This window comes from Bombus bifarius, unplaced genomic scaffold, assembly GCF_011952205.1.
Source record: "Bombus bifarius isolate JDL3187 unplaced genomic scaffold, Bbif_JDL3187 scf7180000007998, whole genome shotgun sequence".
Taxonomy (NCBI): domain Eukaryota; kingdom Metazoa; phylum Arthropoda; class Insecta; order Hymenoptera; family Apidae; genus Bombus; species Bombus bifarius.
Window position 1 is genome coordinate 370,142 of NW_022884377.1, and position 14,500 is coordinate 384,641.

The 14,500-nt window shown below is 30.0% G+C and overlaps 4 protein-coding genes across 5 annotated transcripts; 1 reads left to right on the forward strand and 3 right to left on the reverse strand.

Moving 5' to 3' along the window:
• The first annotated feature begins 5,181 nt into the window (after nucleotides 1-5,181).
• LOC117206202 lies at nucleotides 5,182-7,577 on the forward strand. 2 transcript variants are annotated; one of them, XM_033445331.1, is made up of 4 exons: nucleotides 5,182-5,428; nucleotides 5,696-5,921; nucleotides 6,012-7,071; nucleotides 7,138-7,577. In XM_033445331.1, exons 2-4 carry the CDS (start codon nucleotides 5,703-5,705, stop codon nucleotides 7,428-7,430), a joined length of 1,572 nt encoding a protein of 523 aa, XP_033301222.1. In that variant the 5' UTR covers nucleotides 5,182-5,428; nucleotides 5,696-5,702; the 3' UTR covers nucleotides 7,431-7,577. The 2 variants fall into 2 exon arrangements, with proteins under 2 accessions (XP_033301222.1, XP_033301221.1); XM_033445330.1 differs by having other exon boundaries at nucleotides 5,182-5,921.
• Nucleotides 7,486-10,955, reverse strand: LOC117206204 (ATP-dependent RNA helicase SUPV3L1, mitochondrial-like). The gene is made up of 6 exons (XM_033445333.1): nucleotides 10,856-10,955; nucleotides 10,640-10,788; nucleotides 8,190-8,311; nucleotides 7,989-8,045; nucleotides 7,810-7,904; nucleotides 7,486-7,701 (listed from the first exon to the last, which is right to left on the reverse strand). Exons 1-6 carry the CDS (start codon nucleotides 10,883-10,885, stop codon nucleotides 7,642-7,644), a joined length of 513 nt encoding a protein of 170 aa, XP_033301224.1. The 5' UTR covers nucleotides 10,886-10,955; the 3' UTR covers nucleotides 7,486-7,641.
• Nucleotides 10,956-11,412: 457 nt separating this feature from the next.
• LOC117206203 (signal peptidase complex catalytic subunit SEC11A) lies at nucleotides 11,413-12,698 on the reverse strand. The gene is made up of 4 exons (XM_033445332.1): nucleotides 12,536-12,698; nucleotides 12,329-12,438; nucleotides 11,853-12,002; nucleotides 11,413-11,766 (listed from the first exon to the last, which is right to left on the reverse strand). Exons 1-4 carry the CDS (start codon nucleotides 12,581-12,583, stop codon nucleotides 11,532-11,534), a joined length of 543 nt encoding a protein of 180 aa, XP_033301223.1. The 5' UTR covers nucleotides 12,584-12,698; the 3' UTR covers nucleotides 11,413-11,531.
• A 553-nt stretch (nucleotides 12,699-13,251) lies between these two features.
• LOC117206205 lies at nucleotides 13,252-14,492 on the reverse strand. The gene is made up of 3 exons (XM_033445334.1): nucleotides 14,125-14,492; nucleotides 13,819-14,033; nucleotides 13,252-13,742 (listed from the first exon to the last, which is right to left on the reverse strand). Exons 1-3 carry the CDS (start codon nucleotides 14,427-14,429, stop codon nucleotides 13,279-13,281), a joined length of 984 nt encoding a protein of 327 aa, XP_033301225.1. The 5' UTR covers nucleotides 14,430-14,492; the 3' UTR covers nucleotides 13,252-13,278.
• Between the last annotated feature and the right edge of the window lie 8 nt (nucleotides 14,493-14,500).

The window sequence follows — 14,500 nt, forward strand, 5'->3', positions numbered from 1 at the left end:
TTCGTCTTTTGTATACGCGAAATTAATGCTGTAAAATTTTTTACAATTACAAGTAAGAACACTTCCGCTAATAAAGTAATGTTAATTGTTGCTCGGCATTTACCTCGGCGTTTACCTCCTCCGTGTTTCGAGTTACTCTATGTGCATCTGTATCTGTGCAATGAAATGACTGTTAAAGGTCTACGAACGAGCATCGTGAGAAAGTAGTCTCTAAAGAATGCGAATCAGAAGGAAACACAGACCAATTGGTTAGCACGCAATCTATCCATTTAAGGTTGCACAACCTAACAATATTTCCCGTTTGTCAGTGAACAAAGCCAACTACTTTATTTGTCACGATAAATGCGTTTGTTTCTTTCGAAATTTCATTGTTAAAATTACACACGTAACAGGTAATTATGATAGTTGTGTATTATTTAAACGTCAGGTCGTAAGTAATATAGTCTTCCATTTTGCGTTTTACATTTCCAAGGTAAAATCAAATAGAAGCTTCCGAAATGTACAATCATCGTCAGCAATTAAAAGAGTTAGAAATAATCGATACTAATGAAGGAGGAAAGAAATTCTATTTCATCGTGCCAATGCTCGGCTGCAGGCAGTGAAAACAATAAATAAAATCACGGAATGCAATTGAAAATTATACCATTCTCTCTATTCTCTAAACTTAACGCGTACGAATTCCATTTATTCATTACTTCATTTCATTTATTTATTCGTTCTTTCTCGTTTCATTTATTCCGATCACTAAAAATTGGTGATGAAAGAAAAAGGTGATTTTATAAATGGTGGTATAATAATTCGTTAATAAATATTATAAAATTTTACAAACACGATATTATTTATGGAATGACTTGATACTTGGAATTGAAACAGATTATCTTAAGTTGTTATCTTTTATATTTATTTCAAGTAAAACCCTCCCACGCAGGATTGCGCACTGAAATATACTAAGAGATCATTGCAACTTTTATTTGCCTTCTCTCATCCTAGACATTTTATAGTTCCTTGCGATTTTCGGGTTCATCTAACAAATCTAATCTATTTCTATAACAATCCTATGTATAATATTAAAGTGTGTATTATAAAACTTAAATAGATAGAAGAATGCAAAATAATAGAAATAAAAGAAAAATCATTAAAAAGAGCAGCAAGGTACGAAGAGAAAGCCCTAGAATCAAAAAAGGAATTAGTAAAGGAGTGTATAAAGGAAAGAGAGAGAGAATGGGGGAATGGTCAGCAAGGGAAAAGAGCAAGAAAGAGAAAGAAGGGACTAGAAGAGGTGAGAAAAGGAGGGACGCAGATAGAAACAGGAGAAGAGCAAGAAAGGATAACAGCAGACCAAATTATAGAAGAAAGAAGAAAGAGAGAAGCAGAAGAGAGGGGGAAAAGGATAAGGGAATCCAAGTATAATATACACTACAGAAACATAGCCAAAGAAAAATTACCAAAGTACTTAGAAGGGAGGATGAAGTGGAAGGACAGAAGAATACTGGCAAGATTTAGATGCAGAAACGAGACCAAAGCAAGGGAATATTGGAAAGAAGAGGGAGGAAAAAGATGCAGACTATGCAGAAGGAAAGAAGAAGACCTAAGACATGTAATAAAAGAATGTAATAGAGAAGAGAAGGGCAAACGACAAGAAGGAGGCACAGCAAGGAGACTAAAGACCAAAGTTGCAATAGTTTTTAGTCATTGGTTGTTAATTTATAGTTGCTAATTTTTAGTTTTCAGAAGTAGAACAAGTAAGGTAGTGTAATAGAATAGAGTGGAAAAAAGGGGAAGTAGACATATAAGAAGAGAAATAGACATAAGAGATGTAAAACCGAAAGTTCGTCCAAAGCCGAAAGGCACGGACCAAGCGATAATAAATAAAAATAAAATAAATATAAAACTTAAATAGAATCGAAGGAATAAATATCTTCTAAAACATTCATGTTAATGAATTGTATAGCAGAAATTAGAGCATGTAAAAAATTCGTAACATGTAGCGAAGCATTTATTATTAATGAGACATTTATAGAGCATAGGATAAGGATAAATGACATTGTTACATAAATGTACAAATGAATGACATAATAATATTTTTTCATTATGTATTTTTACTTTTAATTGTACGATATATGTATACAAAAGTCAAGTTCGTAGAATTGGAATTCAAAAATCGTCGTGAAACATAAATCTTCAAAATTTTAAATAATTAACATTTCACAGTTATAAATTACAGAAAATTAGCTTGGAATTGCTTGATCTCTGTGAAATTTTCCCAGATCGCGATTGCTTCCTTGGAAAGATTTTAGTTCGTCTTAATATGTAAATTAGATACTAGTTACCGCTCTTAAAAGTAGACCGTCTGTGAAGCCAAGTGTATCGTAGCGTAATTTTGCCAGGCGTATCAAGGCTCTACCTATTTTACCCTGAATTCAAGGCAAGCGTAATAGGATGGAGGAACGTCACGTTATCGTCGAATCAATTATATACTTTCACCAACAATCTTATCAACCGAAATATGAAATGGTAAAACAATTCTAGGAAAGGCAAGACTTATTTACATTTTATGTACAAGAAAAATCACACGAAATCTTTAAGATTCCAACTTTCTACAACATTTCCTTGCAGTAGCTCAAGTTATCATTAGCTTAAGTTTAACGTTAATCGTCAAATAAAATAAATAAAAATTTACCTAAACAGTAACAGAAAATGTCTGAATTCTTATAATTGTATGATAACAAAGTAAAAATAGCGAAGTATTAAAATAAAATAAAATAAAATAAAATAAAATAAAATAAATTATAATAAATAATAAATGAACGAATAAGAATAGTAAAATGAAAAATATACATATGTTTTATTTATTAAATCATTACATTTAAATAAATTTCTCTATCCTTTATTTCTTAATGTGAACATCGCCCGAATAATTTAAAAAATTATATGAACACAATTTTTCTATAAATAATTCGATAATACTAAAATAACGCGTTTTAGACATCGACCATTCAAATTTAACCTATATCCTGGAAACGAAGTATGTAACAGACTCACCGTTAAGTACTTAATTAAGAAAAATAGTACACATAGATATATATGTATATACCTACTTAGAAAACCCTTATTTTTGTAACTTAAAGTATTTAAAAAATGTGTAATAAATTTCAAGCGCAATCTGGCAGAAGATCCACTAAAAGGTGTAATTGAGTTTAATCAATTGGCTCGATCGTTTTCAATGAAATTATGCAATTTTCGTGCATTTACTTTCAATGTCGGGGCTCCATTAAGAACAGGACCATTAACTTTCGTTCTTTTTCAACGCTTTCTTGTTCCTCGATACGGAGTGGTTCTTTTCACTTTACTGTTATGGGCATTCTTAGAAAATGTTTTCAGTCAACCAATACGACGACGGTTGCTTAGACATTTGTTTAAAAAGGGACACAAAAAGAAAAACAGCTTCTTAGCGTAAAACGCAACGATCCTTTGCAATTTCGTAAGTGGTTGATATCACTGAAAGTGTCGGATTCGCGAATTATATGCAGTCATGAAAAATCGAGTAGAAACCACAACTGTCCGATTACGAAGGATTATACATACGTCAACTTATCGTCTTTATAAATGTGTAAATGCTTAGATGAAGAATGGAAACTGTATACGGAATCACAGAAATCAATCACGTTGCAAATTTTGAAGCTGCGGTGTAGACATTATTTAAATAAAATATTTGGAAAATAATTATTTAAATAATAGATCATCTTATTTGGTCTTCATTATGATTTAATAGAAATATTTGAACGTGAATTTCCGCACAATATTATGCTTCGATCAAAATGAACATTTTAAAACAAACTATTGAAAATAAAGAATTTGCTAATCTCACCTTTTCTACTTCACTTTTATTACAATATTATCTTAAATTGTATTTTTAATGTAAAATATTTATCATTTTTGTCTTTATTTAAACCAATGCTAATTAAAGTATACATATTTAAAGAATATATATATATATATACGAGTATATATATATATATATATATATATGTTGTAGATTTTGTTTGTAGATTTTCAAACAAACAATTATTATATATATATGTAATAAGAATATTACAATTTTAAACACGAAGAACACATCAATTTAACAGAAAAAACAATAACAAAATCTTAATTAATTTCTAAATATTCCCCAATTTAATCTTTTAAAGGTTCAAAAGGTCAAACGTTAACAAGAACATTGAACTCGTTAATCATTAGAAGATAAAAGATACTAAGAAGTTGTTCACTTGCTTCTTTCCTTACTTGCTTCTCTGTTTTAAGGTGGAACATTTCCTGTTCCCTCTTGAAAATACATAAACAATACGTACTTACGAAGCACATGAGATTTATTACCAAAGAAGGTACATTGTTCGCAGATGCACATTGTTCTTTAATTGGGCAAGAAACTTTTCAACAAGACGTTTCATAATCAAATTCAATCGTTAATGATCAACTAAGGATATAAATAGGTTACTTCGCATTTGAATTCATTGAGGATTAGCTTCAAGTACAAAATTAAAAAAGCTGAATTAATACTTTCTAAAAAAATAAATATCTCTCGAGAAATTTGATATATCTTTTTTACAGAATTCTCGTCCGAAAACTTTGTCCCATATCTTCATCTCATCATTTTCTAGAATTGCTCTAGTAGAACAAATTTTAAAGATCATTGAGATCCTTAACTTTAAATCCTTCCTGAGTATGTCTCCGTGTGTTTAATCTATTTCCTCATTAAGAACTACAACTCCGCAACTTACCTTCAAAGGAGAGTTCCTCAGTTCCCACAAACAGTAAATAAAGAGAAAATAGCAACAAACATTGACGTTAGAAAATAAAACAATTTTTTCATTATTTTAAATTTATATCAGTATGATTATGATAATTGTGCCTCATCACAATGTTAATGAAATTGTTTAATGTTGTTTTGAATTGTAAAATGTTTTATATAATAATACATAAAAAGTTTCCAGGTGTGTTCGAAACTGAAATGATGTATTTCTTCTGTGTTTCATATTTTCTACATTTTATGTTTAATTTTAATTTAATAGTATATATATCTGTCATTCCCTCATTAGATTTCTTTAATTGATCATTCAAATTTTGTTTTGTAAAACAAAGTTAAATGGATTCGTTTATAAAATTTTTACATTCTATATTCATGATAATAAACCAATAGAGGGCGATGAAAGTCAAAAAAATTTAAGATCAAAATAAATAAGTTATTAAAGATGTATTAAAACGTGGAAAAACTCTCAATTTCTACTCAAAATGCTCTGAATCATCTTTTCAAAATGAAGTGTAAAATTAACAACCACTATTAATATCTCCTATTAAATAATACTATTGAACGAAAACCGAATAGTTGCCTTAAAACAATATTGACGACTGGTGAACAATCATGCTAAATGTATGTAATTAAATGTGAAATTCCATGGAATTAATAGAAAATAATATTGACTGAAGCTTTAAGGCAAATATATATTAACTTTTGATGGTATTTTAGCATAAAGATAGTATAACCTAAATTTATTTTTATGATTTATTGTTTTGTACCATGTCACTTTAAAATAATTGTAATAAATGTATAATATGTACTATAAAAAGCGGTACAAAATGTGTAGTAATAATGTTATATATACTTTAAAGTAAGATAATATAAAAATAAATTTTATAGTGTCATTATGACGCGCAAGTGTGTATTGTGCAAGGAAACCAATTACAGAAACACTTATAGCTTTTTCTCGGCACCAAAAGATCCAGAGACTCGTAAAAAGTGGCAAAATGCCATAGCTATTGAGAATTATGCTGTTACTGATGATACATATGTCTGTAGCAAACATTTTCACAAAGACGATATTATTACACATTGGGTCAGTGGAGTGCCACCATATGTTATAACTGTAAGTTATAATAGTTTTGTAGCTGCTATGTTATATAAATATCATAAATTTTTAAATCATCACATATGAAAAAATTCTATTATTTTATAGATAAAATATAAAAAATGCAGACTGAGACCGGGAGCTGTACCTGGAAGAAATTATCATCTCGAAGAAAATGCACAAGCTCAAGAAAATTCTGGTGAGAGTGATAATAATATAGGTAAATTTAATAAAGTAAGCACAGTAGAAAAGAAAGAAACAGATTTCCTCATACCGAGAACCGAAGAAAAATTACAAATAAGTAATAATGGGAATCATAAAATTACATCTTTACGTTACCAATTTTCTCGTGATATTAATGATTGTATCCATAATTCTAAGCAAAACTTCTTAAAGAAAATGGAATTATCGGAAAATATTTCAAATGTAAATAATACATCTTATAATGGATCTACGATTAAGGAATCTCCGAAGCAAAGTTTAAATCAAGTAAAACAGAGTAAATCAACAAACTTTATGGAAAACAGTATTATTTCTGATACAAACTTAATGAAAGACATAAATCCTGAAGACAGAAGGGAGAAACAAAATCAAGTATCCAAAGAGGATTCTTATTTCAATGTAACCAAGAAAGTCTCAGAGTCTCCCTTTAAAAATTATATTTCTGAAGAACATGAAACAATGATATGGAAGCATAAAGCAGTGAAAAAAGATATTGCTTCTATTGAGAATCCAATAGATAATAATTTTGAAACCACAGAGAATGTATATATAGAAAATCAAATAATGTATAATTTAAATTATAATCAGTTAAATAAGTATTATCCTATGAGTAATGAAATTGATGAAAGTCAAATGTTGTTTGAAGATTTACTTGAAATATGTACAGAGGTATTATTACCACGTGGTTGGTCTTGTTTAGTAACGTCAAAAGGTCTCACAACAACGATAGTGTATTTGTATATGGGAATGACAGAAGGTGGAATGCCATTTACAGAGAAGCAAGTGTTTATTAAGAGTGATATGATGTTGCATTGTGCTGTTGTAAATAAAGAGATTAATCCACTTATTCATAACCTCATAAGAGAAGGAAAACATTTACAGGTACAGAGTTTATTAGATATAGAAGAACTTATTGATGAATTCAATCAAAGAACCGTCTGTCAAGGTATTTATATATATTTTTTATTCTTTGATTATTTTCAAGAAATAAAGCTTTTATTTTCTAAATTAGGTATATATAATACCGAAAGATTCCAAAATATGCATCGTATCATAGTTGCTTATAAAGATGGTATAAAATGGCGACATGTTTTATGTCCACTGATAGTGAATAACGATTCATCAAGATGTACAAGATGCATTTCTCTGTCTCACACATTACAGCATAAATTGAAAAAGCTTGTATGTCCTCGCAATCCTTCAATATTTACAGAACAACAGCAGAATATATATTCAGTTCGTCGAAAAAACAAACGTGCAAACAGACAAGATCGCAGATATGAATTTATAAATATCTTCAAATAATTTTAAATAAAATTTTTTTAGAAGTACGAATTTTAATTGCGTCTTTTTACCTTAATTATCTCATTTCTAATTCCTGTAGGGAGTACACTAATTGTTTTAAAGATGCACAAAAATTATTTAAAAAGTTTTCTTTAATCTCTCTCGCATTATCTTTCAAAAGAAACATTCTGTAAGTCTCATTTAAGTTACAATAACTGAGTAACACGATTTCTTAGCTGCGAGATTTTGGTCCGCTTCTTTTCCTATCTATTGAAGTTCTTTTGTTGGATTCCTAAAAAGATTTATAAAAAAAGTTTATAAAAAAAGTTGATATACTTATCCATAATTTAACTGATTAAATTATAGAAATTTTTTAGTTTATAGAAGAGATTCTTTTTACCGTAGACCATTCCATTTTTAATTGTTCTAACATTTTTGGTGTTAGGAGACCTCGAGATATCAACGTATAACTTAATGTATCTTTCCGATGTTTACCTGCAACATATATATATATATGTAATGTAATTTATAGAATTATGAAAAATAAACACATAATGCTTTTAATATCTAACAAATTACCATTTGTTCGTAGATTTTCGTCCGGACAAGACGACTGTTCTTTATCAATCACAGAATCTAATAAAAGCAAACATTATTCAACCTATTTTTAATTCCATAAATAAATTTTCAATAATGTCATAAATAATTATAAATCAAATTCTATATAATCGTATATAAATTTTGTTATGAACAGCATACTTCAAACAATAATTGATGTACCTGTTTTCGGCTTCTTAAATAATCTTGTAATTCCTTTAATTCCTTGCTCAATAATTTTATCTAATTCTTCTTGTAATGATTTAACTGCATCTGCATCAGGAAACAAGTCTGGCATTCGATAACTACAAATAATATAATTCAATGCATTGCACATAATATCTCAGTAATTATGGTACGATTAATAAGAGGATGTTCCTGCGCTATAAATTTATTTATACCACGCCTTGTTTTCGAAATATGAGACATGCTGAGGAGAGTTTGAACACGTTTCATCAAGAATTGGCTTCGTACATGTGTAATTGACAAATTTTCAAACTCGATTTTTTTTTTTACCATTAAACCTACCAGCGGCGGTCAAATTGACCGCTCTCGAACTTCTACACAAATTTAACCATATTTAAACTTTATCATACCGCTTCATAATTTCTGATTTTTCCTAAAACATGTATACAATATATTTTTCGGTATTTACTTTTAGTTTGCTCTTTTACTTTCTGAGAAAAATTTGTACTCTGCCTTGCCTATCGTGAGCGGTCATTTTAACCGCTCGACGAAATATCTTAGTTATTCTTAAAATAAATGCAATCAGTACAAAGAAAAGGCTATCTCAAGGTCAAATGATGGACAAAATCAGTAATAACAAATAATAACAGCTGTTACACCAGTAATCTTGTCATAAAACATAATCCATCCCTCGATGAAGATGGCCACCAGCTGTCAAAACATATCAACACAGGCCCATAATAATCCTAAGGAACTGACATAAAATTTAAATTGTTACAAACATTTTAAAAGTCAAGAAGTTTTTTAGGGTTATTGCTCATTGCGATAAAACATGGGAAATGCTTTCCCATCTCCACCCTCGAGTAACCGTTGGTGGAGAACGGCTAATACTCATCAATGTTTTCGTATAAATATCGCCGTCACAGACCATATTCTAACTTGCTATTGTCCTTTCGACTAGAATACATCTCAGTTTGTTAGTGAATTAGTTAACATCTAAACTTGTTATTTCTAAAACTCAGACAGAAAGCATCTCAGAGCGTTTTGTGCAAAGTTGTTATAAAAGGAAAAGTAAAACATATCAAATTTGACAATAATTTTGTATTCCGTACATGGTATTATTCTGTGATAAATATTTATCCTAGAAATGTCAAGACTTTAAAAAAAAAAATAACGGACGTAGAAGAAGACTTTTTAGTGTGCGATGAACAAAAAAATTCTGCAACTGAAAACGACATGGAGACACATGAAAAGCTATTTACAATCGAATCAGAGTTGAATATTATACATAAGCGTTTACGTAAGAGCAAAAAGAAAAGAAATTATCGTTGACAGCAAAGGGTGAAATTGATGTAGAGAACCAATATATCGAAACTGGGCCCGATGGGACAGTTTGGAGAGAAATAGATACAAGTCCCAAATCTGGTAGGACATCAGTTCATAATATTTTTAGGGATATGCTAAACGGCACATAATGAAAGGACAAATAAAGACGGCATTTTATCCTATCATTGATCACCGTATAAGGGATCGTATAATAAAATGTATGGAAGAAGAAGCATTTAGAGTATTGGGGACTAAGAGGGAGCTAGATACAACGAAACTAGATGCATTTATTGCTCCGCTATATGCCCGTGGTGCATATCAGGCAAAAAATTTAGATGTCTCATATTTGTGGAATAAAATTTGGAGACCTGCATTTTTTTCAAAAACGATGAGCAGGAATGACTTTGCTGAAATTATGAGGTTTATACGATTTGATAAGAAGAGTGAAAGAAGTGAACGTTTACGAACCAATAAATTGGGTCCAATGGGGCCAATTTACAGAGAAAATTGTTATAAATCTAGTGCATACATTACTTTTACATAAAGAATCGCGGAAAAAAAGCCATGCAATAAAACTATCAACAAGTTCAGATTCATTACTACAAAAAACTTATCAAGTAAAAAATTGTAAAGGTTACAAAATTACGAAAATTTGTTTAAGATGCGGAAAATATTTATGCGGTAAATGTACATTTGTTAATAAGATAATTTGTAAAAAATGCACCAAAGTTGAATAAGATATATCTCTATATAAATAAAAGTGTCTAATAATTTAAGTCTGTAATTGAAATTAAACAAAAGTAAATTTGGACAAAATTTTATGAAAGTTCATCATTTTATATACATTTAGTTATAAATTAACCATTATCTAAGTTAAATCATAAAAATTATTACTTCTTTAATCACCAATCATTTTGACCGCACACGGTAGAATTAGGTATACACGAAGTGTCGTTAGGTTTAGTGTTAAACAAAGTTACAAATGACAAAATTATATCTCATATTTTCAGCGTATTTTTTTTACAGAAAATCGTCTCTTTGCTGATTATACCATAATTGCTGAAATGCTCTGTGTATTAACACAGATGTTAATCTGTACATATTATTGTATAATTACTTGCCTTAACCAAAGATAAACATCCAATACATCAAATATACTTTCTAAACGTAGAAGATCAGCGAGATTCAATGGTATTTTAGGAGGCCAATTAATTTGTCTACGTAACCATAAAACAGTTGCCGGTTCATTTTTACTGCATTGTCGAGCATACTGTATAAAAAATACATAAAAATTTTTTAATATGAAGTTTTATAATTTTATTGATATTTTAATTTACCTTTAAAAGCATACTGCACGTTAGAGGCATCTTTCTATTGACTGGTGCACAACAAAACACATATCGTGTACGAAGAGGTAATGGTATATGTTGTATCGTATCAGCATTTATTGATTTTATGATCTCCCAATATCGAAAATAAGCGTAAATTAATTACACTTCCTACCTGTTCAGTGATATAATAATTTTTACATTATAATTAGAAAATACTGTAAATGCGATTACAAATATAAAATATTGAAACTCTTGATATTTGTATAATATATTATATTGTTAACGAAAATTTTTGTAAATAATTTATGAAACGAGTTAATGAATGTTTGAAAAACAACATTAGTATTAATTGAAAATAAAAACGTTTGTACATTTAATTTTGCCAATAATGGCAGAACATTATTTTTTAATACAGTACAAAAGTACTGTTGTTTTACACATATACCTTAATATTTTCTTATTACTATTGTAAATATACATACAATTCTGCAAAACTATTATATTATTAACCTCTTGCATAACAAAAGGTTCTTCAAGTGGTACGAAATCAACAAGACATAAAATCACATTGTACATAGCTTCACATGTGTATTTGAGTTATGAATTAGGATTTAAATTTACAATGCACTTTTTTTGTAAATGTTCAGATAGTCTATTTCATAACTTCCCATATGAAATACCTTTATTCTCTGTGTACCAAAACATATAATCCCAAAACTGATAATACTGCATATTTAAATTTGGGATATTCATTCATACATATTGTAACCATTCCTACATATGGCAAAAAACCCCTTGCTCTGCCAACAACGTCTTTATGTGTCAGCCATAATTGACCAGCTGCATATAAACCTCTATCGTCAACAGAATTATTATCACCCTTTGTTAGAAATTTAACAGTATTATTTTGATCGCCCCTAAAATACATAAATTATTTTTTTTAATAATTCGATGTATACCTACCCTTTATTCTTGTTGTCGTTAATATTTAAAAGATACTTACTTCTCATGTAGTTTAAGTACTCTGTGTACAATTGGAATATCTCTACCCTCAACTTTAAAAACAACAATTTCTCCTACCCTGACTGGTTCATCTTGGTAATTGGTTAAAAATAACAAATCTCCCCTATGGAAAGCTGGTTCCATACTACCACTATAATATTAAAATTTCCATGCATAAAAAATCATGTTTTAAAATACTGAAACGCTAAATTAAATCTATAAATTATGCAAAAAGTATAAAATTTAATGTTTCTCTATTATTAATATTATCACACAACTTATGATTCTTAAATAATACGAAATGTATAATTACTCCAATACGTAATGATCCATTGAACAAAACATTGTTAATAATATATAAGAAATCGACAGTGTGTACAAAATTTAATAGAAAATCAATAACATTACAATTTAAAACTAGAACTATTCGCGCGAAAGATGCGTCAAATGTAACTATTAGGTTAAGTATTCAAATACCTGAGAACGACCACGATCGGACTTTCACTACCTGTTACAACCATCAAGCCTTTCCATATCATCAGAGCAGATGTAACGATCATACCAAAACTTAACATCTGATACAGGAACTGTAAAAGGAATCGAAAACAGTGATAAAGCCTATTTATCGACCATATGTGCTCACTCTAAGAATCTACGGTAATTCGAACGAAGAAATTCGTTTACCTGCCGTTTATTCATTCGCCGCACATCGTCGAATATAGATTGCAACATTGTCACAACTATTTTTTATAAAAATTACGAGAACCAAGTTAAACAAAACAATTTCAACTTTACTCTGCTTGAACACAACCGGCAACAACCAGTAAACGTATCGTTCAACGTACCACGTCACGTAAACAATGAATAAGGAACGTTGGAACAATTGGAACGGTCCAAATGGTATAGTCCACATCCGTTAGTGAACGAAGGAACGCGCGCGGTAACACTTTTGAATAACGTACTTCAGATATTTTTCACAATAAACGATATACTTTTACGTATTAGTTCTCAAATATTGTTTTAAACAAACCAATTTGCATCAAAGTTGTTGTACAATTGTAGTCTTGCAAAATTATATAGTATGTATCGGTAATTCTTCAAAACTTTTGCAATCACTTTCCCATATCCGTAGCCCCTAGAGAAGCGTAGACATTTTGCCTTAATTTGAATGCAACTGCATTATCAAAATTTCTCATGATGAATGGAAATATCCTTCACGGAGTAACAACATGAAATAATGTAAAGGTATGTATATTTTTTTACGATAGATTATTTATTTATTCAAAATGGCGTCTAAAATTAAAATTTAAGATTTATGTAAATTGTAATTCTGTTTCTAATATGTGAGAAGTAATACGAATATGTGTATATCAAATGTATCCCGAAAACGTTGAATTAAAAGTATTATTATAAGTATGGGAAGAGATTTATCCATAAAGTTTATCTATTTTTGTTGGATCGTCGGATTTGAATCGAGCAACGAATATTTCTGGTGCCATATTGACTTCCGCGTCTATCTTTTGCAATGTGTGACGATTGAGCATATTATTCTCATTGAAAGTATTGAGTTTCTGGACATTTGCAGCAAAATCGGTTCTTCTGATCGAATCACCATGGTTTTCTTCATCGAGATACCATTGTGATACCATTTCTTTCAGCGGTTGCAAATGATTCACATTTTTTTGAACTTTCTCTAATTCCTCGTTACAGAGTCGTTCCACTTCCATCAATTTCTGCTTATACGCGTTTGCTATCATTTTCCATCGGGCATTATAACGCTTTTCCGCCTGAATAAATGAGTATTCGTCTTGATATTTAGCCAAACGTTTCTCATATTCGAGTATTGTCAATTCTCTGAACGCATCCTCTGATGAGATATCTAAAACATCCCCTTTACCATAAATTAATGAATCCGTTATTAAAACATTATTCAAATATTTTACATCTCGTTTCCTAAGAAAAATTACCCAGATTGTTAGATAATGGCGATTCGGCAGCATAGGCTGCTGCAGCTGCACGTGCGGCTGCAGTTGCTTCTTCCAAAGCCAATGCATCATCCTTTTCACGTAAAAATTGCAATTCCCCTTTTTCTTTTTTCCAAAGTTCTATTTCCTTCCTTAATTCTTCCTTTAAGTTCCTCATTACTTCACTGAGCGACTCTATTCGCTCCCGAAGAATGTAGCTGTTAGTTACGAAAATTATTCAATATAACGTGTGATATTTTTTTTTTTTTTTTATTTAATTGACAAAGGTTTTTTTAACATAGTGTGTACTTTAAATCTTTATCATCTTGGCCATCTTCTACTGACTGCGCGCCCTCTAAAATCACCGAGTCTTCTGGCTGTTCAAGAACAGCTGAGAGCTTTTCTAATGAATCATCATTCTCATTCTCAGAAACACGATCATAATTTGGCAACATGCTTCCTAGATCCAATGTTAAATCGACGTCCGCTTGATCCTTTATCCTTTGCTCCTCATTGGATAATTCTATGCATTGATTGTCAACATTTTGAATGCTGTCGGTATTACTTGAGCTATCTGTTGAAATTTCTGTCGAAGACTCATGCTCGTTTTCCATTTATGATATTTTCTTAAAATTACTGATTTGACAAACTTTCTAATCAATGATGGATTATTTAAAACTCTGGT

Excerpts from the sequence above, each read along its gene's own strand:
- LOC117206202 (XM_033445330.1), top strand. The coding sequence starts at position 5,703 with ATGACGCGCAAGTGTGTATTGTGCAAGGAAACCAATTACAGAAACACT. Across the intron at positions 5,922-6,011 it reads TGCCACCATATGTTATAACT|ATAAAATATAAAAAATGCAG; the intron begins GTAAGTTATAAT and ends ATTATTTTATAG. Across the intron at positions 7,072-7,137 it reads TCAAAGAACCGTCTGTCAAG|GTATATATAATACCGAAAGA; the intron begins GTATTTATATAT and ends TTTCTAAATTAG.
- LOC117206204 (XM_033445333.1), bottom strand. The coding sequence starts at position 10,885 with ATGCCTCTAACGTGCAGTATGCTTTTAAAG. Across the intron at positions 8,312-10,639 it reads GATGTTTATCTTTGGTTAAG|TTATCGAATGCCAGACTTGT; the intron begins GCAAGTAATTAT and ends TATTATTTGTAG. Across the intron at positions 8,046-8,189 it reads ATTTAAGAAGCCGAAAACAG|ATTCTGTGATTGATAAAGAA; the intron begins GTACATCAATTA and ends TGCTTTTATTAG.
- LOC117206203 (XM_033445332.1), bottom strand. The coding sequence starts at position 12,583 with ATGTTGCAATCTATATTCGACGATGTGCGGCGAATGAATAAACGGCAG. Across the intron at positions 12,439-12,535 it reads GGCGAATGAATAAACGGCAG|TTCCTGTATCAGATGTTAAG; the intron begins GTAAACGAATTT and ends TTCCTTTTACAG. Across the intron at positions 12,003-12,328 it reads CCGATCGTGGTCGTTCTCAG|TGGTAGTATGGAACCAGCTT; the intron begins GTATTTGAATAC and ends TTAATATTATAG.
- LOC117206205 (XM_033445334.1), bottom strand. The coding sequence starts at position 14,429 with ATGGAAAACGAGCATGAGTCTTCGACAGAAATTTCAACAGATAGCTCA. Across the intron at positions 14,034-14,124 it reads CAAGATGATAAAGATTTAAA|CTACATTCTTCGGGAGCGAA; the intron begins GTACACACTATG and ends CGTAACTAACAG. Across the intron at positions 13,743-13,818 it reads GCCATTATCTAACAATCTGG|GGGATGTTTTAGATATCTCA; the intron begins GTAATTTTTCTT and ends TTTATGGTAAAG.